At 36.6% G+C, this 22,459-nt stretch overlaps 2 protein-coding genes across 10 annotated transcripts; both read right to left on the bottom strand.

Annotated features, from left to right (window-relative positions):
- Nucleotides 1-1,960: 1,960 nt before the first annotated feature.
- Nucleotides 1,961-8,233, bottom strand: LOC131304113 (uncharacterized). 8 transcript variants are annotated; one of them, XM_058331254.1, is made up of 12 exons: nucleotides 8,071-8,225; nucleotides 7,920-7,969; nucleotides 7,377-7,436; nucleotides 6,909-7,059; nucleotides 6,735-6,821; nucleotides 6,116-6,243; nucleotides 4,818-4,914; nucleotides 4,638-4,715; nucleotides 4,300-4,525; nucleotides 3,400-3,623; nucleotides 3,208-3,272; nucleotides 1,961-2,392 (listed from the first exon to the last, which is right to left on the bottom strand). In XM_058331254.1, exons 4-11 carry the CDS (start codon nucleotides 7,020-7,022, stop codon nucleotides 3,249-3,251), a joined length of 978 nt encoding a protein of 325 aa, XP_058187237.1. In that variant the 5' UTR covers nucleotides 7,023-7,059; nucleotides 7,377-7,436; nucleotides 7,920-7,969; nucleotides 8,071-8,225; the 3' UTR covers nucleotides 1,961-2,392; nucleotides 3,208-3,248. The 8 variants fall into 8 exon arrangements, 7 of the variants coding, with proteins under 7 accessions (XP_058187237.1, XP_058187227.1, XP_058187241.1 ...); XM_058331244.1 differs by having other exon boundaries at nucleotides 7,377-7,469; nucleotides 8,071-8,146; XR_009192316.1 differs by lacking the exon at nucleotides 7,920-7,969 and having other exon boundaries at nucleotides 1,961-2,332; nucleotides 3,196-3,272; nucleotides 7,377-7,469; nucleotides 8,015-8,187.
- A 983-nt stretch (nucleotides 8,234-9,216) lies between these two features.
- On the bottom strand, nucleotides 9,217-13,953 carry LOC131304069 (uncharacterized). 2 transcript variants are annotated; one of them, XM_058331180.1, is made up of 10 exons: nucleotides 13,680-13,953; nucleotides 13,036-13,180; nucleotides 12,850-12,936; nucleotides 12,379-12,506; nucleotides 11,689-11,785; nucleotides 11,503-11,580; nucleotides 11,156-11,381; nucleotides 10,721-10,944; nucleotides 10,183-10,233; nucleotides 9,217-9,370 (listed from the first exon to the last, which is right to left on the bottom strand). In XM_058331180.1, the coding sequence occupies exons 1-9, from the start codon at nucleotides 13,865-13,867 to the stop codon at nucleotides 10,204-10,206; spliced, it is 1,203 nt and encodes a 400-aa protein (XP_058187163.1). In that variant the 5' UTR covers nucleotides 13,868-13,953; the 3' UTR covers nucleotides 9,217-9,370; nucleotides 10,183-10,203. The 2 variants fall into 2 exon arrangements, with proteins under 2 accessions (XP_058187163.1, XP_058187157.1); XM_058331174.1 differs by lacking the exon at nucleotides 9,217-9,370 and having other exon boundaries at nucleotides 9,895-10,233; nucleotides 13,680-13,952.
- Nucleotides 13,954-22,459: the final 8,506 nt, after the last annotated feature.

Here is a 22,459-nt window from a genome sequence, read left to right as displayed (position 1 = left end):
AGCATGATTCACAATGGCTGTACTATATTGTACCTATAATGCGTGGAAAAAAGTCTTAGTTTTTGCCAGACAAACCATGTGCCAGATTCTGATTCACAAATGCAGTAGTAGTATTATTAGTATATTAGTTGGTGGTGACGATGGGTCTCATGGAGAAGTGCAGGAACAGAGAAGTCATCCCAGCCATTGTTGTAAAATTCAAATTCAAAAGCCACGAAAAGTTCAGTCTGTGAGTGTATAATTTGAAATTTTCCAATATTGCTGGAAAAGTCGAGGAACACAACTTTCACGCACCACTCCTAACACAACTGTGTTTGAAGCCGTCCGCGGGCCCACTTTCAACAAACGGCTTTAGATGCTGTTATGTCCAGAATTATATTTTAAAATTGTGTTTCTGCCATTGAGGTCACTGCAAATCTATTTTGACCAAGGTCGTGTACTCTTTACCATTCTGTCGGACCCAATTTGGGTCATTGTGGACCTATATAATAATCGAATTCATCCATTTTGTAGAGCTCATACATAACCACTAAAAAAATCAACTTGATGAATATACATCGCTTCATTAACAGAAAAGATTTGTGCAAGGAAAAACAAATGAAAAATATACATATTTGAAACTTAAACTTTTAGCACAAATCTATTCTGTTTACGCAACCATCCCAAAAGATTGTCAACTATGCAAGGCGAGAACTTAAAAAAGTTTTAATTCTGTTTACGCAACCACCCCAAAAGATTGACAACTACGCAAGGCAAGAACTTAAAAAGTTTGAATTTTTTTGATGAAAGTACATGTTTTTAATTTTTTAATTTTGCGAAGTAGACAATTTCTTTAAAATGCACCATTTTTCTACAAACACTATTTACATTAACATATGAGATTTTGTGCATATATTGTTCGTATTATAATAGAGATATTAGAGTTAAGGTAATTTATGAACACACTGCCATAAATTCGTGGAGCCGCCACTGTTGATCTGTTAGGCTTGGAAATCAGGTAAGAAAGTCCGCAATGACATAATCAAAACTAAAAGAATTTTAAAGTTAGTAATGTTGGTCTAAAAAATGGCATAGGCCTTGTTCTTCTTTTTTGGGCATTTTCTTGTTTTGTCCTTATTCCTTTTTTATTTTTTGCGTTTGCTAGTTTTGCGTCAAATTTTTGTGAACTATTGATTCTTCTCAATGAGAGGAATCAAAAAAATAAATTTTTTTTTTACTTTTATGCAAATATTTTTGAAAATATCCAAGCTAAGGAAAATAAGTGTACTTATTTTTTGAATTGAAGATGATATATTGTGAGAGAATGACCTGTCTCGTAAAACGGAAAATAAATACTTGAAAAATAAAAACTTTAGCAAAACGGAACCTAAATACATAAATCCCATATTAATATATGGTGTTGAGAGACACTAACTAATCTCTTCGCAAAGAGATGGGGAGGAAAGAGTATTTCCGCATTGTGAGAAGAGGGAGATATATACCCGTTATATAAGAGACTTTCAGGAGAGGGAGAGGAAACATGTGGAAAACCACTGTTAGTTGTAACTTTAACAGTACACTTCACTTGATTCTAAACATTATACAACAAGAAGGATACTAATAATAGCACTCATATAATCCCCAATCAATGGAGCTGTGGGTGATAAGGACTGGCAACAAAATTAACCTTTGGCCAAGCACAAAGCGGCAGCTCTTAAAAAGTTTTATCGTTGAAACAGCGGCCTTTCTATACCACCAAAAATTGAACACAAGGGACATTATGTCAGCAAAACCATGCCCAAATCAAAGCCGGAAGGCATCAGTGACGACTGATCCGATTCACTTAATTCTCGCTATCAAATATTTCCAAGTTTCAGCAAACTGACAGATGCATAATAAGGAGGAACACCGGCTTGATGGCTATTGAAAATAGAAGCTGTATTGATTTCACTATGCAAAATAACCAAAGGACATTCAGTTATGAATAGGTAAATAACTCATGCTTTCATTTGTATACAAGGGTAAACGTGCATGTCCATAAATTTAGATAACACCCAGTAACTATTTCCCTCAGCTACCAAAAAAACCCCATACAATTTCGAAGCACTCATCATTGTGGTGCCTTTAGGTCGAGAAATATACTTTACAAAAGTAAATAACAATGTAAAAAAGAAGGAAACAAACGAAACAAAACGTAACTTACAGACACGTCTTGCATTTTCTCTCTTTTAAAATCTTGTAGTTTACATCCAATCCTACCCGGACCGTACAACAGCGGGAGCCTCATGCACTGAGTATCCCTTTGCAAGGTCTTTTAATTTACAACAGCATCAAGTGGAGCACCATCAAAATTCTGCGACGGGAACGAACCAGTTCATAGGATATGCTGAGTTTAGCTCCAATTGTTGAAAGCGTTGACATGAACACAATATTTAGAGCTTTGCTAGGCAGCATATGCTAAAATGCTAGGAATCAAACAGCGTCTCAGATTTAATGCATAATGAGAAAATAAAAGGAGACGGGGAATGAATATGGAGATTATATACATAAAACCTAGAAACAAAACCAATTTGTAGAGGGATGTACCAAGGAAAGAAAATGATAAGGAAACAAATGAATAAGTTCAGCTCATTCATTTTCCTTATCTTTCGCTACAACTTTTGCTTTCCCTTATGAATCCCTCCCCAAATCCACGATCCGATTCTGAACACATTCTTAGGTAACTTCGGGGAGGAAAAAGAAAAAAAAACACAGCCTTGGGTAAACCTTTAACCTAGATCCAAACAGAACCAGATTTGAAGCTATCATCCATTCACATGATGATGGATAAGAATTTCTCATAATAAGCTTCAATTGTGCATTGAAGAGTAAGATGGCACCAAGAGTTGGATAATTTACATGGACTATCAACCTTTTTGTGACGAGTACATGGAAACTCAGTAGAATAGCACAACGAAGAACTTCAGGAGCGGAACAATCAAATAGCCAAATAAGGTGAGCCATTCACCATTGTGCAATAAAACTTAAAAAGAAAAAAACAATGGTAGTATTTATATGATAAATTAGTCATAACCAATGAAACCAAATAAATTTCACTTTCTTTTTGGTAAGTTCAAATTTTATTAAACCCAAAATAGATTTCACTTTATTTCCAAATGGACTTTCGGGATTAGAAAACTGCTGAACTAGTCTACCACATTATAAAATGTGAGTTACCAAGATTCATACCTTCTTTGATCTAAAAGTTTTGGTACCGATATGCCCTGGTGTCAGTATGGTTGTAGAACAACATGCTGCAAAAACAGGACAAATAAAGTTAGACAGACAATAGCTTTTTTGAATAAACAAATAAATGGAAAGGAAAATGCTGGCTATTTTTGGTCAAGACGGTCATATTATCAAGGTAACAAATTTATTTACCTGAATCTGAGTTCTGTTATATGTATAAGTGATGTGAACTAATCCGTCACTAGCTTGTATAACAGCCGGATAAGAGAATTCCATTCCTGTTTCATCCTCCAATGTCAAGGCCTCCTGCCAGGTGGCCCCATCATCGGGCGAGATGGCAACTTTGAGAGTTTCCCTGGAGACTGTATTGTAAGCAAGTAGGAGGCGGCCATCCATTAACTTCACTCCATCAATCCCTAATAGATAGAAACTCGTAGTATCAGCCTATTGTAACTTGAAAGGGAAAGGAATTACAAGTAAGAAATAAGTAGTTGTCCAGTTATAGAATCCTCAAAATAGACAACCCCTTATTCACTTAACAGCGTATGATAGTACAAAATAAACGAGTGGGATTAGGATAGGTATAACACGCAGTCACGCATGAAGCTGCAAGTGACACCACATTAGTGGTAAGCAGTGTCGCAGAGCAGCGAGAGTAGAAAGAGAAATGAAAGATAAATGTGAATCGAGATTGAAAAGTGGATTTTTTTCACATATTCAAAAACACAAGGGGGTATTCAAAATATTTAAGAGGTACGTAGAAACTTTAGAAGGGACAATCAAAAACAAGTTTCTAGGCAAAATTCGACTTTTAGAAAACTTGAGGAGCGGATGAGCCTCTTCTGGTCTCTTTGTGACTCTGCCGTTGCGTATAAGCCATATAGATGTAAACAAAAAATATTGCTATGAGTCATTGCAACTGAAAATGGCAAAAAATGAGTCATTGCAAAGAATAGATATCCTCTCAGTACCTTAGTATAAATAGCAAAACAAACTATTCCCGTACATGTAATTTGTTTGACAAGCGATCATATCTGTAAGGCGTCCAAATCAACACAGGTTCAATTTAAGTCGTATAGTGATAGTCAGAACCTGAGTTTGGATTGGGTAGTTCAGTAGGTTTTGCATAACCCCAGCTCAGGCCACCATCAAGGGATTCCGACATGCAAACTCTATCAATTCCGTCAAAGGATCTCAACAGAAGACGCAAGGTCCCATTTTCAGTCTCATATGGAACTGGTTGAATCACGCTGAGAGGCTCATCCTCAATATATATCGGTCCATACTTTCTCCATGTCCTACCACCATCAGCTGTCATCTGCTTTACAGGAGCCACAAATTCCAATTAACAACTCACTTCATAATTTTAGCTTTCTTTCCAAAAACTGGATAATCCGAATTGCTTAATATAATTGAGGATTTTGCACAACCTCGACCCAAGCTCCCCAAGAACTCCAACTTTCTACAGACGATCCACACAGCAAGTTGCCATTTTCCAGCAATATGGGCTGAGGCAAGTAAGTAGCAGATACAAATTGGACTTTTTTGCAAGTACTGGATTACAAGTCAATGAAATTTATCAATATTTATGAGAGATAACTTATCCATACCTTATTCTTGCTTGGTCCTAAAATACCAGGAGGAAGCTGTTCTCTTGCTGTCCAAGTGATACCTTTATCGTAGGAACGCTTCATGAATCCACTCCATCTGAAGTTCAATTACCAACCATGAACATCAGGTAGAGGCAAGGAAAATGCAATTACTTGGCTACTAACTAGTCTTTCAGTTTATAGAGTACAAGTGCTACAGCACAATTAGTTCCATTAGAGAGTAGTTACTCGAGTGTACATGTGTACAACACAAAACCTCAGTTAGGAGTCCACTCAATGAATGAGCCTAATGCATGATATAAAGATAAAGCTTGAAAGTTCCAGCTAGAAGTTCAAATTGAAAGAATCTCCTTCTGTCCTACAGCTTATTTGATGTTAATCAAGTTTCAAATCGGTTAGGCCAAAAGTTCCCTAGTGTTTTGGCAATCACATTTGACAAGCACCTACTGGTGCAAAGTATCCTTATTCAAAGTTGCAACTCTTTCTATTGAGTGGAAATTGTCTGTGAGCGTCATTTTGTGAATCCTATTTAAGTGTTACATGGTCTTTATAGAGTGATAATATATCCAAGAGTCGCCCACATTCTTTGCATTTCATTATTGTGTTCAACTTTTTGTCCCATGAGCCACTTTAAACGGACTTTGTTGAGATTACTAGGTTCGTAAATCAAAGTAAAAACACTAATATCCATGTCATTTGGGCACATAATTGAATACTTATTCTTGCGGCGTTGTTAAACAACCCCCTATTTGTATCACATGCTTCTAAGATCCCTAGACTGACCGACCTCCATTGCATCACAAGATCTTAAGGCGTTTAGCCTACCTATAAAAAAAACTTACATCTTTACTCTTTAGTAATCAGGAAATAACTCACTGGGAGTGAATAACCAGTATTCATATGGGAAATATAGGAGCCCAAGTAGAATTTATCCTGATACTAGCTGAATAGGCCCACCTTTTAGCTTTTGCCCATATAGCAGGAGGACACAAAGCTGATACCATATGATATTTGATATCCATTCTTTTCTGTAAGTTATGCTTTCAAATTGATTTTATCGCTCACAGATCCAATATCAAATTTATTTTAGTAAAGTCGAAAGCTAAACTGGTTACAAATTTATAACTAAGTCGCAAAAGTTTTATTCCTATAAACACTTATCATAAGGATTTCGACAAACATGAGAACAGAAAATGACAACAATCAATAAGCCAGAATTAGAAAACCAAAACCATAGAGAGAGAGAGAGAGAGAGAGAGAGAGAGAGAGAGAGAGAGAGAGAGAGAGAGAACCCTTACTTTTGAACTTCCGGGCCAATTTTATAGAACAAAAGCACCTCATTGGATGGGAGTTTAAACAGAACTGGGTTATACATTGGAACATCGGTTTGTTCATCAACAATTACGGGAGCATCCCATTGACCATCCTGAACAAATATTCAAGTCATATGAGTTACAAAATTTTATTGACATTACCTGCCAAGAACATCGAATCGGTGAAATTCCTAAATCCACAAAAGTTTAGAGACTGAAATTTAACACTACAACAGAGGAACATTTAGTCATGATTCATGACTGTACACCTGCTTGAAATGATACATTAAGTGCTGCTAAATAGAAAAATGCATGCATTGACAATAAAACAATAGAAGTACCCGTGAAATCCCCAACAGATGGGTATGGGGAAGGGAGGACAGGAGATAGACCTAACATTTGGCAATATATGCACAAAGAGGCTGCTTTTAGAAAGTTTTACCACTAAATCAAAGCCAAGAAAGTTTTGAATCTTCTGTTCCAGATTGAGACACTCAGATGAGTAAAATGACTTCTATTGGATAATAGGCCAGAACAGTTGTTATGCCTAACTAAATCTCACATGCTTCTCCATGAAGCCTAAAGTGGTAAAGTACTTAGTTACCTGGTATGTTTGTAACCAAATTTTGACGTCAGGTGCTCCTTCATATGAACCCCCAAAATAAGCCAATAAAAAGTGATCTTTATCAACCTGCAAGAAATCATAAATCAGTAACAATCTAAGTCATTCCTGCTGCTGATTGGACTAGAAATAAAGAGACATTTCCATTCTCATTACTTCTACAAATGTAGAGGCATGACAGCTATTGAAAGGAGCGGATTTCGCAAGGAAGGTGAATTCCTTTATCAGTGGCTCCTCAATAAGACCATCCAAATCCGCAACCTGACCCATCCAAATTTTGGTGTTTGCACTATCTCCACCTACCTTACTGCACAGAGTTTGCATTTAAACGTGTCAGCATGCTTTACCTGCCAAATACTACTCCCTTCGCAAGCTTTCAACTAATTGATACTGTTGATAAGGTAGGAAGTGCACCAAATAGCAGACAAAAAATTACAAAACAAAACTGAACATTACAAGAATTGGGAAAAATATCTCCATACAGTTATGCCCAAGTCAATCATAACTCAAAACTGAATTAATCAAATTGTCAATATTGTCAAAACTTAGGGTTTATGGTTTTCTAAAATTAACAATGTTGAATTTGACGAAACCATCAAAATGACAAGAAGATAAGCACAATACCTGTCAAGAAGCAAACGAGACTGACGCGAGTGATTGGTATGCAATGGGGTATAGCTCAAACTGCTTCCAAAGCCAGAAACTATGTTATCAAAACTGAAAGGAGAAGACAACAGCAGAAACAAAGAGAACATTGCAAAGAGAAACAAAGCAGTTCCATATACTAGTTTCCACATTTTTCCAAGTATCAAATCGGGCAAAAAATCAATCTTTTTGAAAACCCTCCTCTTAGTTTTCCTGCTTGTTGAAAACCCTTCTTCTGAAATACAAAAATGTGCATAGTAGTAGTGCGTTTTCGCTGAACTACAGGTTAATGGCACTAATGGTAATAATCTCTAAATGATACTGTATTTCAATTGATGTATAAGAGAGAGAATGACTTGTCAAGAAATTCGTAAAAAAATACGGGCTTAGTCCATTTAGTTTAATGGAAAGCACCCATTACCTATAATGCCTGGAAAAAAGTCACTGATTGTTTTTGCCTGAGAAACCATGTGCCAGTTTCTGATTCTAGATTATCTTTACGAGTAAATTCCGCTGACTTACCCTCAGGTTTCTGACAAGGTGACTAATTTACCAAATCTTGTCCCATGGATCTGCAATAACAAATGAAAGATTGGCTACAAAGATTGAAAATTTACCCGTTGTTCAGTATGGAAATCAGGTAAGCTGTTTTGTCCTTTCTTCTTGTTCATACCTACTTCTTCGTCTCTTCCGATGATGGACTTTGATGATCACAATCCATTGGAGAGAGAGAGAGAGAGAGAAACACTCCGCCAATGGAGTTGGAAGGAAAGAGCGTTGACTGATGACTTAGATCGAATGGGATTTTAGTTTGTTGTTCACGTTAGGCAATTAACAAATTTTGCATCAAATCTATAACTTATTAAGTAGGGAAAACAACTTATTAAAATATTTCAACAACTCTCTTCCAATAAACTTAAAATTTTTCAACCATTTATTGATCAGTAAAAATAATTTGATATTTTTTAACTAGTAATTTTTAAGTTATTGCCGACCAAAAACAGAAGTTCAGTCATTGCCAACCTCATCCCGGTTCACTTTGATCATTAGATTCGTTTTGATCATCGGACTCGTTTATATGGTAGGTCGATAATCGCTCTAACTGGACACCAATCATCATCTAATTGGGCATAGGGGATCAGAACTTGAAGAACTCAACTCATGAATACAAATGTGCTCCGATAATGTACTAAAGCAGTGTCTTTTGTATAATTGTTCTGGTCGACGAATTCTGTAAAGTAAACGATTTTGGCTTCTTGATCCCTTGTTTAGGAATGGAATTTTCTGTTGATGTATTGTTTTTTGGATCTATAATATCATATTTTATCGTTTGAAAAAAAAAAAAAATTGGACCTGAAAATGGGTTGCCCGGTTGGACTGGACAACTTTAGGGGAGCTATACAAATTTTTCTTATGTATATGAATATTCAAACCAATTCTGTAATGGGAGAAATCGTACTCCCCCGTTCTAAAAATGCTTGTGCGGCCTATAAAATGAGGACTTTAAAAATATGCTCCCTTCATCTTAAAAAGATTGTCCGATCCAAAAAATGAGAACTTCAAAATAACATTTTTTTAAAGAAAAAATTCACATTTTTATTTCATAAATTGAAAGGACTTATTGATATTGAGTGGAAAAATGTATCATTTTTAAGTTATCAATTTGCTGACCGGAAAATCTTCATGGGATGGAGGTAGATTTTTTTAAGATCTTATTGATATCTAAAGTACTGATGAATTTTTTTTGAATTTTTCTTGACAAAAAGTTATTATTATGATACTTTTAAGTTTTTATTTTGCAGAGTGGACAAGCATGCAATTTGAGATAAAGGTAGTTTAGATTAAACTTGTGTGTCCCCTCCCTGCGCCAATTGTATGTTGATGCTCCTATGTTCTGTGTTTATCCCAGAATTGAGCTCCAAGCTTTACAAAACCAAGTTGATCAGAGTTTGCCTCGAACAAATCATATTTTTCTTTAGACATAAATAACAATTAAGAGTCTGACGGTATATTTTTCTTATGACAAATACACTATGTTCAAATGGATTTCAGTATCCAATGAACTTGATATTTGCATGGACATCAAATCCATTAAGATTTTCAAAATGAACGATTCGAATCGTCAAGTGAAGTGTGATCGGCCCCATTTTAAATAACATGAGGGAATACCACCAGGAATCATTATAAGGAGTGGATCTTGGGCTCAATTTTCACTGTCCATCAAGGAAGAACAACAGTTTGATGGCTGTTGAAAATTGAAGCTTTATTGGTTACACTATAGATCCAAAGTAACCAAATTATATTGATTAATGACACGTAGATAAATCCTGTTTTCATTTGTTTTTGTTTTTTTTTTAAATAAGGTTTTCATTTGCATTTAAGGGTAAACATCTGCACCCATTATTCCAGATAAAACCAGTTCCCTCAAGCTGAAGAACAAATTGAACATCTTTGAGCAAGGAATCTCCATTTGAATGATTCACGATCCATATTGCTGTTCCGACCAAAACTCGGAATTTACTTTATAGAAGAAAATAAAATGTTCCTCCATTCAGCGAGTTATTACAGAAAAAATACGCAACTCAATCAAGCTGTAGACCAATATGTAGCAAACGAAGCAAGTACATGAAATCTACAAATTAAGACATAACTTACAATAACGTCTTGCATTTTTTCTCTTCGAAAAATCATATAATTTTTACAACAGCATCAGTTGGAGCACCATCGAAATACTCTGACCCACACGACACTTAAAGCAGATAAATTACATGGAATATATACCAACCTTTTCTCGTATCAATATGCCCTACATACAGTTGGGTTGAAGAACAACATGCTGCAAAAGCAAGCAAATACGAGGTTAGATTTGTACAAGAAAAGCTTCCACTGATGATGATGATGATGGGATATATAATACTCCCACCGCCCTTATTGCTTGTACTGTACGAGCCCATATTGCTCGTAGTGTACGAGAAACTGAACTTTTTAAGAAGACATGCAATTGATGTATGTCTGTTTAAAAAGTTCGATTAAATTTTCAACAATATTACCGCTTATTTTTATTTTTATTTTTTTTGCAATAGCTTTTTATCATTTGTTAGGCTTAGTTAGTAGAAAAAAAATTGAATCTAAACGTTTTTCGTTGACTTTTCAAAGAGAACAAATAGTACTATTTTTGCACATTCTTGTATGGCATAGTGAACAAACAATATAGGACGGAGAGGGAGCAGCTTTTTTTAGTAATAAATAAAATGAAAAGAAAATGCCGGCTATTTCGGTTTAGAAAGTAAGTTTACATTATGAAGATCACAAAGTTAAATTACCTTAATCTGAGTCCTGTTATATGTATACGTGATGTGAACGAATCCATCACTAGCCTGTATAACAGCCGGATAAGAGAATTCCATTCCCGTTGTATCCTCTAATGTCAAGGCCTCTTTCCAGGTATCCCCATCATCAGGTGAGATGGCAACTTTCAAAATTGCTCTGGACACTGTATTGTAAGCAAGTAGGAGGCGGCCATCTGTTAACTTTACTCCATCAATCCCTAATGAACAGAAACTCGTAGTATCAGCCATCTAAAATGAAGGGTATGTAAATAGATGTTCACGCGATAACTTGGTATATATGGATAGAGAAAACAAGCTATTCCTATCCATGTAGTCTGTTTTACAAGTAATCATATATAATATCTATGTATGCAGAGCCCAAATCAACCATAGTTCGATCAACACAAATATTATGGTGTTAGTCACAACCTGAATTTGGATTGGGTAGTTGAGTAAGTGTTGCATAACTCCAGGTGTAGCCACCATCACGGGATTCCGACATACAAACCCTATCGATTCCCGTAAAGGATCGCATCAGAACGCGCAAGTACCCGTTTGCAGTCTTGTATGGAACTGGTTGAATCACACTGAGAGTGTCGCCCTTGATATATATCGGTCCATACTTTTTCCACGTCATACCAGCATCATGTGTCATCTGCGTTATAAGAGTCACAAACTCGAATGAACAACTCAACCGCGCACACAATTTTTGCTTTCTTTCCAAAAAGTGCACAAAACCAAATTGCATAATGTACATATTAGAGTTTTGCTACAACCTCGACCCATGCCCCCCAGGAATTCCAACTTTCTACCGAAGTTCCACATAGCAAGGTGCCATTTTCCAACAAGAAGGGCTGAGGAAAGTAAGCACAAGTTAAGAAATGGACTTTTCGCAAGTACTACTGAATTACAACGCAATTAAATACGCAAACAATTATGAGAGACAACGTATCCGTTTATACCTTGTTCTTGATCGGTCCTAAAATACCAGGAGGAAGCTGTTCTCTTCCTGACCAAGTAAGACCGAAATCATAGGACCGCTTCATGCATCCACTCCATCTGAAGTTCAATTTCTGTCAGTGAACATCAAGCAGAGGCATCGAAAATGCGACTTAAGTAGCTGCTAACTAGTCTTTCTGTTTTTCTAGTCGGCAGAAGTCCTATACATTAGTTGCCCAAATAGCTTAACGTGTTATCAAATAAAAATAAAGATATATAGGTTCTTGCCTTGTCTCTGAACATCCCGTACGTCTATATGCACAAGCTTCACAAGGCCTGAGAAGCATAGCTTCTAACTTCTAACTTCTAACTATACTATCGAATTTTCGAAAGGAATTAACAATGGTCATATTGGAAAATACGAGTGCATGGCACAATTTATCCTCATACCGACTAAAGAGAGACTCGCCTTTTAGTTTTTGCCTACGTAAATGGAGGGCACGAAGCTGGTACTGTATCATGTATCTGATATAATAGTTCTTTTTAGGTAAATTTAGTATTGAAAACTTGACTCTTTTTGAACGGCTATTGAAAACTAAACTGATTATGATGGCAGAGTTGCGAAATTTCGACGCACATGATAAGAGAAAATGACAACACTCAACAACAAGAATTTAAATGACCAGAACCATAGAGGAAAAAAAAAAACTTACTGTTGGGTACTGGGGCCAACTTTATAGAACAAAAGCACCTCGTTGGACGGAAGCTTAAATAGAGCTGGGTTCCACATTGGAACACCGGTCTGATTATCAGCCACAGCCGGAGCGAACCATTTACCATCCTGACCAAATATTCCAGTTATATGAGTACCAAAAATGTAAAGATAGTACATGTTTGCTGTCAAAAAATAAGAAACATGCAATAGGTGAAATACCAAAATGATCGGAAGTTTAGAGAATGGCATTCAACTCGACTACTAAGGAACCGGACCCGGGGATGCTGGCATTCAACCAGACTATTGCATAATTTCACCAAATAATGATGCCCATTACAACTTTAAATTGGTGCAAACAAATTCCAAAACTCATGAGCAGAAGTCTTTTATCTCGATGACGCCCACAAGATAGTACGACTTCCAATAGTGGACTATCATCAAGGAACGAATGGAGTAATTATTTAGTTACCATGTATGTTTGTAACCAAATTTTGACGTCAGGTGCTCCTTCATACGAACCACCAAAATAAGCCACCAAAAAATGATCTTTACCAACCTTCAAGACACCAAAAATCAGGAACAATCGAAGTTACTATATTTCTGCTTACAATTTTAGTGCTAAATAAGAAATCACATCCATTTCCTTTCTCATTACCTCTACTATTGTGGAGGCATGGCACATAAGGAAAGGAGTGGAGTTTACAGGAAAGGTGAATTCTGATTTGATCAGGGGCCTGCAATTAACCGGAGCTGTAGCTGGAGCCATCGCGATTGGGATTTTTTTACCGACTTCATCTATGCTGCACAAAGTTTTCCTTACAGATTTAGGTAACGTTTCGAATAATTTCGACATTTTGGCATGTTTTAACCAACGGCCAAATCATACTCTGTTTTAGAATATTTCAAGCAATTTTGTTCAAACTTGGAAAGCTATCAATTGCAATAAGCAAAAACCAAACAAGGTTTCGGAATCATATCTCAAGTTAATGCACAACTGAATAATTATATATATAACTCAAAACAATACAACATCAATCAAATTGTTCAACAAAGTTGGGTTTATGCATTTTCTTTCGTTGCGAAAATTAGCAAAGTTGACTTTGGTAAAATGAGAAAGTGATCGTAGCACCTGTCAACAAGCAAACACAAATCCTGCGCGAGCGGGATTCGTATGCAACGGGGAACTGGAATTTGCAGTTATTAATATTGGTTTTTCGGTTTTCTTGAATCGCGTAAATTAAATTAGCAAAGTTGACTTGGATAAATTGATCAAAATTGAATACAATGCAAACGTAGAACCTGCCGAGAAGCGAACGCGAGTGATTGGTATGCAATGTGGAAACAGAATTGGACAAATCCGGGGTTTGGCTCAAGCTGCTTCCGAAGGCAGAAACTTTGTTGTCGAGATTGAAAGAAGAAGACAGCAGCAGAAATAAAGAGAGCCTTCCGAAGAGAAACAAAGCAATGCCTGAAGCTACTTTCCACATGTTTTGTCAAAGTATCGAAAAATGGAAACAGCTCCTTATTTAAATAGGAGTGTACCCAAAAAGCATAGTTTAGTTCCGAATCTCACCTTAGGGCCATGTTTCACTTTGTTTGACTCTGTGAAGGAATCAAGGAATATATATTCTGATAAGTTTGACTTACCTAGCCCGAGTTTTCTAACGAATGCAGAAACCTCCTCTTATGTTTTTGAAGATGCACTGCTCTCCCTTGCTTTTGAAATAAATTTATGAGTTCCCCCCGCCTGTCAACATTTGGCAGACGGCATTAATTTTGGGGGGTCAAAAGACATCTTTACCCTTACCGTATATATTGACACTTGGTCATTTCCCTCATGCTGATTCATATGAAATATGAATCATGCGAGGCTTCGTTATTATGTAGGGACTTAATCAAGATATATAACATAAATCTTACTTAAAAAACATTTTCAGTTTGGACCGTTCAACGACTTTTGTCTTGGTTGAACCGGTTCCAATTAAGAACCTCATAATTTAAAAAGTGTTCAGCGGCTTTGGTCGCGAATGAACGATTTGTTGCACAATTTTAATTTCGAATCCAGTTGTGTAGTTTTGGACACCGTACGATGGCTATTGCCACGGTTAGATTGGGTATTGAAAAAACAATTTTCGGGTGCAAATTCAATCTCTATTTTTTGGTGCATTGTTCAAAGGCTTTTGTTGCGGTTGAATCGATGTTTGTAAATGGATATTTGAGTAACAAAGAGTCGACCAACGAACCAATCTCACTTGTTTTGAATTTCGTAAATGGTTGCAGTGTGCTGATGCTCCAAAAAATGTAAAACAGGATGCCTCTTCTTCTGCTGCAATACTTTTATAGGGTTTGTATGGCATGTATACCTGAAAGAGTGAGTGAGTGAGTGAGAGGAGTGAGTGAGAAGGTTAAGATGGGCAATTAGTGGAGTGAACAGGACGACGTTAGTGCTTTCTGTCAATTATACAAACGGATGTAATGTTTTTAGAAACTTAAGTGGAGGTTTCTGTATTTATAGAAAATCTCAGGGGGCGATGTGCAAGTTTCGCATTTTTCTAGGAATTCAGAGTTTGTAGTATATCACTACTTCGGGGAATCGGGGCACGTTCGTTTGACATAGTGAAGAATATATTCCGGCTAGCGTGCCTAATGGATTTAGTCCACGGGATTGAAATCCTTTCCTCTCTGCTGGTTGTACGGTCGGGTCGATTTCATTTTGCATTTTTTTTCGGGTTTGAACTGTTTTTCCTAGAAGATTTTTACTCTCATTTTTGAGGATTGGTTCCTAGTTCGGTAACCTAGTTGTTGCCGTTGAGCAATAGTGTTCAGTTCGGCATGTACTCACATCTAGATCTTGATAGTTTTAGTTTTCTCCTGTATCCAGTGATAAAAATTGTAATATCTTAGAGCGTTTTGTTATAAATGAAATGTTTGACTGTTGATAAAAACAATGAAAACAATCTCTTAGCCCATCTCATAGTACCCATGGGCTTCCAAGAGATCCGAGATTTGATTTTGTTAGAGCATCGTCTTCAGAATTATTTTGTAATAAGTGGAGAGACCGTTCAGACTCATATACTAATTTTGAAAGAGATAATTAATCAATGTTGGACAAACTCTATGTATAGACGTCGAACTCTCATTGGTTGTTATCCACTAATTTTAATCTAACCCCATAATATTGGGGAAAAAAGAAAAGAAAAGAAAAGAAAAATCAAACTGGATTGATCATCAAAAATAAAATAATCCCACAACTCTTATGATGTGTATAAATAATTCAAACTTTTTGGAATTATATGTTCAATATTGGCTTATTTTAGATAAAAAAAAAAATTGTCCAAACCATAAATATGCATATTCTATATATTCTCCGGTCAAACAAACAGCCTCATAATGAATTATAAAAGTGTATTATTGTTTTGCAAACAAACCCTCGTGTTTATTTTTATAATATTTACACACATAAATAATGTTAAAGGCTTTTAAAGCACCGCAATTAAAGTATGTCAAATAAAATTATCCAAGTACGATTACCCAGGACACGGGGGGCTGCTGTCCCCGTGCTGCTGTGTCCCAATTTTGGGGCCCACCCCAGTCTCGCTCCGATGATCTGAATCGTTCATTTTGTAGAGCTCGTCGAGTAGAATAATTATGCAAAAAATCTGCTTAATTGGATATCATTAAGTACCTGATTGGAGCCCATATAACTCTCAGTCCATAGGTTACAGTGGATTTGATCCAGTGTTTCGGATCCATTCTTTTTAAGATAAAAAGGTTCCGATCAGGTACTTAATGATATCCAATTAAGTTGATTTTTTGCATAGTTATTCTACTCGACGAGCTCTACAAAGTGAACGATTTAGATCATCGGAGCGAAACCGGGGTGGGCCCCAAAATGAGGTGCAGCAGCATGCTGCCCCCTCCCTCCGATTAGCCAATGGGCGCATTGCCTCAAATATTAGAAGTAACAGAAAAGATTTTTAAAAATGTCATGATGCCATCCGTGCATAAAATCTGCACTTATTTTTACTTCTTGATTTAATTACAATAAGCAAGTAAACAAAATAAGTAAATAAATAAAGTCTTAAGTCGAAATTGCATCTGATTAGGAGAACAATGGGATAATGACAAGCCGGTCCTATTTTTCAGTTTTATGGCCAACCAAGTCTTATACGCGTTTTGTGTGTTTTCTTATAGATTCTGTGGGTGTAATTTTAAAAAATTTACCCCAATCCTCATCTCTATAAATACCTAAATCTAAACTTAAATATTTTTCTTCCCTCTTCCCAAAGCTCCCCCCTCCCCCATCGCCGCCGCCCTTCCCTCATGCCCCTCCCGCCCGCACCAATAAAAAAGTTCACTCCCATGGGACCAGCCGGAAGAACCCCGAACACAATTGGAATGATGACTATCCATCAAAGCCCGGACCACTTGGGCTTACAGGCCCGGATTGGTGTCTTGTGCTTTCCCAATCTTTTTTTTTTTCAAACGGAAACTCTGGTCATAAATTGAAGTGTTAGATAAAAAGAAGTAAACTACTATATGTCTGACGACAAATATCCCAAGGTAGGGCTGCAAGTGAACTGAGTAGTTCGCGAGCTCGACTCGACTCAACTCGACTAGTTAATGCTCAACTTGGCTCATTTGGTAGACGAGCCGAGTTCGAGCTCGAGTAATCGGCTCGTTTAGTAAACGAGCCGAGTTCCACTTGGCTCGTTCGACAAAAGCTCGGCTCGTTAAGAGTGGCTCAGCTCGATTAAAGAGACTTGTTTAGTAAATGAGAAGCTCGACTTGTTAAGAGCTCTACTAGTTAAGGCTCAGGCCGAACTCGACAAAACTCGACTCAGACTCATTTTCAACCCTACTCGACATCCAATAACCGGATGCACTCAACAATCTGTGGTCCAAGAAACGAATTACTGCCTCTTGAAGAGGGATTGAAGACAAAGAAGAGGGATACTATTATGCTCTATTGGAGTGCACACACATATAGAGTTAGTGTGCCCACCTCACCGTAAAGAATAAAAGAGAAATTTGTGCTTACAGATTCACTTTTTTGTTTACGTAGTTGTCGTTTAATCTACACCAGAGAAACCAATATCCATAAGAGAAAATCATTTTAACGGCGGAGTCGTGAATAGTTGTTTACGGAGCCAATCGAGACCGTACAAAAGCGTTTTGGACGGGCCGGATGCTAATAAAAAAATTTCGGAAAAAAGTTAAAATTCGGACATTCCAGAACACTTTTGGATGGTCGCGATTGATTACTGCTATAAAAAAAACTTGTTCACTGCTGAGCCGTGAATAAGTTTATCTCTACCCATAAATATTTCAATAATCCGTGCTGAGGTTTTGGATCTTCGTAGACTATGGCACTTATATTATCTCAACACGAAGCATTAGTATCTCTTCCCTTCAATTAAAAAAAGTGACACATTACCTAAATTTTGAATGACTTTTGGTTATATTATGGTGGTGTGTCTAATTCAACTACTACTATTAATTACATATATGACTTTTGGCTACATTATGGTGACTGGTGAGTGAAACCATTTCAATTAAACAGGGCTTTGAGAAAGCAAGGTTTGGCCCACCGCCCAAATTGAGTGCACAACAAGGGTCACCGGTGCCATTGAACGGGAGTGGATTGACATCAAAACTCAAGCCCCCTCTCCTAACCCACATCTAGTTAAAAAGACCTATTGCACATGAGAGAGACAAATGTTTTTCTTTTAGGAAAAATTTATCGTATAAATGTATGAGGTGTTTGTGTGCGGCTTAAAGGATACTTATGCCATGTTTGGGATAAAAAAAAAAAAAAAAGAAGAGGGGACAAAACAGAAAAATGCCCCAAGTCTTTACCCACATCCAGTCAGTTATTCGTGATCAGTACCCTCAAATTGTTAGTTTAACTAATTTTTTTTTTCACCAAGCATATTATGTATTCACACACACACACACATATATTTTCAAAAAACCATCTATATAATAACGCGGTTCAAGGGACATCCAAAAAAACACCCCAAAAAACACCCCATAGTTCCCGATCAAATTTTGATGATCCGAGCCGCTCAATATGATCAAAATGTGATTTTAAGGGTACTCATCAAAAATCAGCAAAAAAAATGACCGGGAAAGACTTGATCTGAGCAGTTTTTAGCTTAGATTTAATGAACGGTTCAATTAAAAACTGCTCAAAACAAGCACTTTCCGGTAATTTTTTTTGCCGATTTCTCGCAAGCACGCTTAAAATCACGTTCTGCACACATTGAGCGGCTCGGATCATCAAAATTTGATCGGGAACTATGAGATTAAGATTTTGGATTTTTTTTAGGTATTTTTTTTTTGTGTCCCTTGAACCATCCCCAATAACTGAACTCAGTTTTTAAATCTTACATACATAAATCCGACAGTTTGAAATTGCCAAATTAAAATAAATCCTACGGCTGAGATAACATCTCTCTCTTTCCCTCTCCAATGAAACCCTCATAGTATTCTTAGCACTCTTGCAGTTTACTCTATCTCCTCACCTCTCTCTCTTCTCCTTCGAGCTCGATTTTTCCAAACAATAATCTATAATCAAGGAATCTATATCCTCCTCATTGATTTACTCGTTATTTTTAAATTTTGGATGATGGACATGTCTGTTAAACCACATGGACAGCTACATTTGGAGGGGAATTAAATTGTTTATTTATTTTGGACCATCACGTTATCAATGTTTTAATGTCACCTGAAATCTGCCAACAAACAAACTGAAAACAAAAAAAAATTCATCCCAAGGGATTAGCTTCTCGAGAAGTGGAAAAGTTTATTCGAGATTAGATAAGAATGTAAAATTTCGAGCTCCACAGCTTTTGAGGTGCTAGACTTAAGGTGTTTAAAAAAAAAAAAAAATACTATAACACAAAATATATGCTAGTTTTCCCTTTTATAACCAGGTGTCTGATCCAGTTTACGCACCTTGATTAATTTTGGTCCTTCAAATTAATGACCACACAAATTTGCAATAGCTCTAAAATTTTAAATTTGAACTTACGATCTCTTGGGGTCACCCACTTGGCTAAACCCTTTTCTGGGTTAAAAATTGAATGCCCCTCATGCCATGACACGATTCTCTAGTGGCACGACTATTTATGCCATTTGAATGGTCGTGGCACTAGAGAATATATAGTGTTGTGGCTAAACCTTTTTTTTTTTTTTGGGTTAAAAATATGCTAGTTGGCAAGACCATTAAATTAGGCCATATTTCATTAAAGTTCTTATATTTTAAGGCTGTGTTCTAGAACTGCCTTAAGTTTTTATTTTTTGTTGAATAAGAATGATTGTTCCAAAAAAAAGCTGCTTAAGTACTTATTTTGTTGGTAAAGATATAGGTACGACAGCCCCCGTATACACGAAAAAGTGGTGCTCGGATCAAGCACCCTATACACCTCGGATGCCGTTGATTCCAGTGTCGGCCCCTTTGGGTTTTTTTTATAGAATTTTTGGAAGGCTTAGATCGGCCCTTCGGTGGCCGGAGACGGCCCGGCGCGGCCGTCGGTACGATTTCCCTACCCGGCGCCCATTACTCATAGCACAACTCCTTATTTGTTAAGAAGTCAATTTCAAGCTCAAAAACATTTGGTTACGCAAATAATTTTCTTATCAATATGGATCTTGTTTGATAAATCTCATTGAGATCTTTTTCATTTACATTATTTTTGAGTTTGAAAATGTGAAATAAACTTTTTCTTTGGGTTTTGTGGAATGACCCTTTTTATTTTTTAAGAAGAAGTTCCAAAATAACTACTTATTTTTTAAGAAGGTTTCCGGAACGGGACCTAAATATTTAATTTTCGTTTTATAATACAGATCATTTTCTCATAATAAATTCAAAAAATAAATACATTCAAATGAATCAAATTATTTCTCCAAAAGTGCTAGAGACACATAAATATGCAGAAATATGTGTGTGCAAGTGTTCATGCACTATAATTTAGGTAGGTGCACAGTGGCTCAGGCCTTGTGCAAACCTAGCTCAGAGACGTTGCCCTGTTCCGCTTTCTTTTTAAATCTTTTTTTTCAAAAAGAAGGTAATTTTAAATTTAAATATAATGAAAATAAAAAATAATTTTTAAATTTTTTTTGCACAGTTTAAAAGATCTCAATGAGATCTATCAAACAAGATCTATATTGGTAAAAAAATTATTTGCGTAAACACATAATTTTTGAGTTTGAAATTACCTTTATTTTCAAAAACTTCATTTTTCACAAAACTGGAACACCCATTACGTAATAACACATCCGTTCCGTAGCGTACGTTTACGTGTGGGGTAAGATGACCTTAGAACAGTGCTAATCATCTTCCTGTAGAGTGGTACGGAGCAGCAAAGTCAGCCGTTTATTTCGACGATCGACGGCTCGAATTTTAACTGAACAATAAACGGTTCAAATTTTTACATGCTTAGATTCGATTCGAGCCATCTATATCGAGAAGAACGGCCGAATGATCGACCACTCTATAACCGCTCGACAAGGAGTTGCTCAAGAGCATTCTCGGGTCAACGAACATTTAAAAGTCACTTTTGACTACGTGAACAGACTCTAAATAAGCAGGTCTACGACGTCAGGCAAAGGAACTGAAAGTAATGGTCCTGATTCCTGAACAGCCGCGCGATCAAGTTGACAACAACCAGACGGGTCCAGTTTTGAAGCCGTGTCTCCTTTACGCGCTATCTAATATATTCCTACCTACCAAAAGAAATACAAAATCAATACTCATAATTTCTAGAACTACAGTATTTTTGCCCTCCATTCTCACAAGAAAATACTAAGAAGCTACCAGATACCGAACACCCGGAATAATGTGAAACAAATAATGCCGTTTTTTAAGTCTCAAATTCGCAAAGGTTTTTTTTTTATTTTTATAAGGAAAATATATATTACTTGGTGTTTAGTAAATGTTTTTGGTACTTTTTGGGCACAATATTTGAAATTAATTATTTGACTCGACAAAAGAAATTAGAAAATTAGCAGAGTCTAAAAATATGAACCGACATCGCAAAAAGTTCAAAACGATAAACAAGAAGACAATAATTGTTTTCTGATATTTTGTTTTTAGAGCCCATTATAAAATTTCAATCATAATTTTGGCGTTTTTTAAATTTTTCTGGCCATCCACACTCCATTTTTTTTGGTTTTATCCACATGAATTTACCATCTTGTCCTTTTTCAATGCAATTTTTCATACATCCAAGGGCAATATTGTAAATTTATGTAGATAAAGACAAAAAAGAGAGTGTAAATAATAAAAAATCTAATCATAATTTAGAAAGACAAACAAATAAACTTCCATTAATTTAAGTTGAAAACATTTTTAATTTTTTTTTGGTCGGAGGCCACAGATTTTGAAAATAAAGTATGTGAACACAGATTGGCTCCCAGGATTATTATGGTCTAACAGTTAGGGATGGCAATGGGGACGGGTCGGGGACGGGGGTACTATCTCCACCCCCTAACCATTACCCCCTACCCCATCCCCATCCCGACCCGATCCCCAATGGGGATTTGTTTTTTTCCTCCATCCCCGACCCAAACGGGAAACGGAGATCCAAAATGGGGATTCGGAATTCGGGCATCTGTATTTCACAATTTCAGCACCTTACCGCATATACTAGCATGTGAAAGCCGAAAGGACTTGGATTGTTTTGCATTTTTTTTCCAGGGAAAAGGGCTAAGGAAACAGTACTAGTAACAGTTGTCGGTTGGCTAGGAAGTTAGGAGCCAACAAAGCTCCACAAACAGAATTAGAAAAGCCAACAAAATAAAATAAAGTAAGGTATCAAGAACGGCCATATTTATCACTGAAAAGCTTCAGTAGAATTTTGCAACACACATGTATCTGTATTTGCGTCACATAATAGCACCTCCATTTCCAACACCTGTATTTCACAATTTCAGCATATACTACCAATTTTCAGCACATAACAGCACCTGTTATATAATAGTAGTATATATATATTTATTTTTATATATAAATATATATATTTCGGGGATGGGGACGGGGCGGGGCGGGTAATGAACGGGTAGGGTTTGGGGCG

Source organism: Rhododendron vialii, chromosome 1a (genome assembly GCF_030253575.1).
Source record: "Rhododendron vialii isolate Sample 1 chromosome 1a, ASM3025357v1".
Lineage (NCBI taxonomy): Eukaryota > Viridiplantae > Streptophyta > Magnoliopsida > Ericales > Ericaceae > Rhododendron > Rhododendron vialii.
This window is presented reverse-complemented; position numbering and strand designations above follow the sequence as displayed.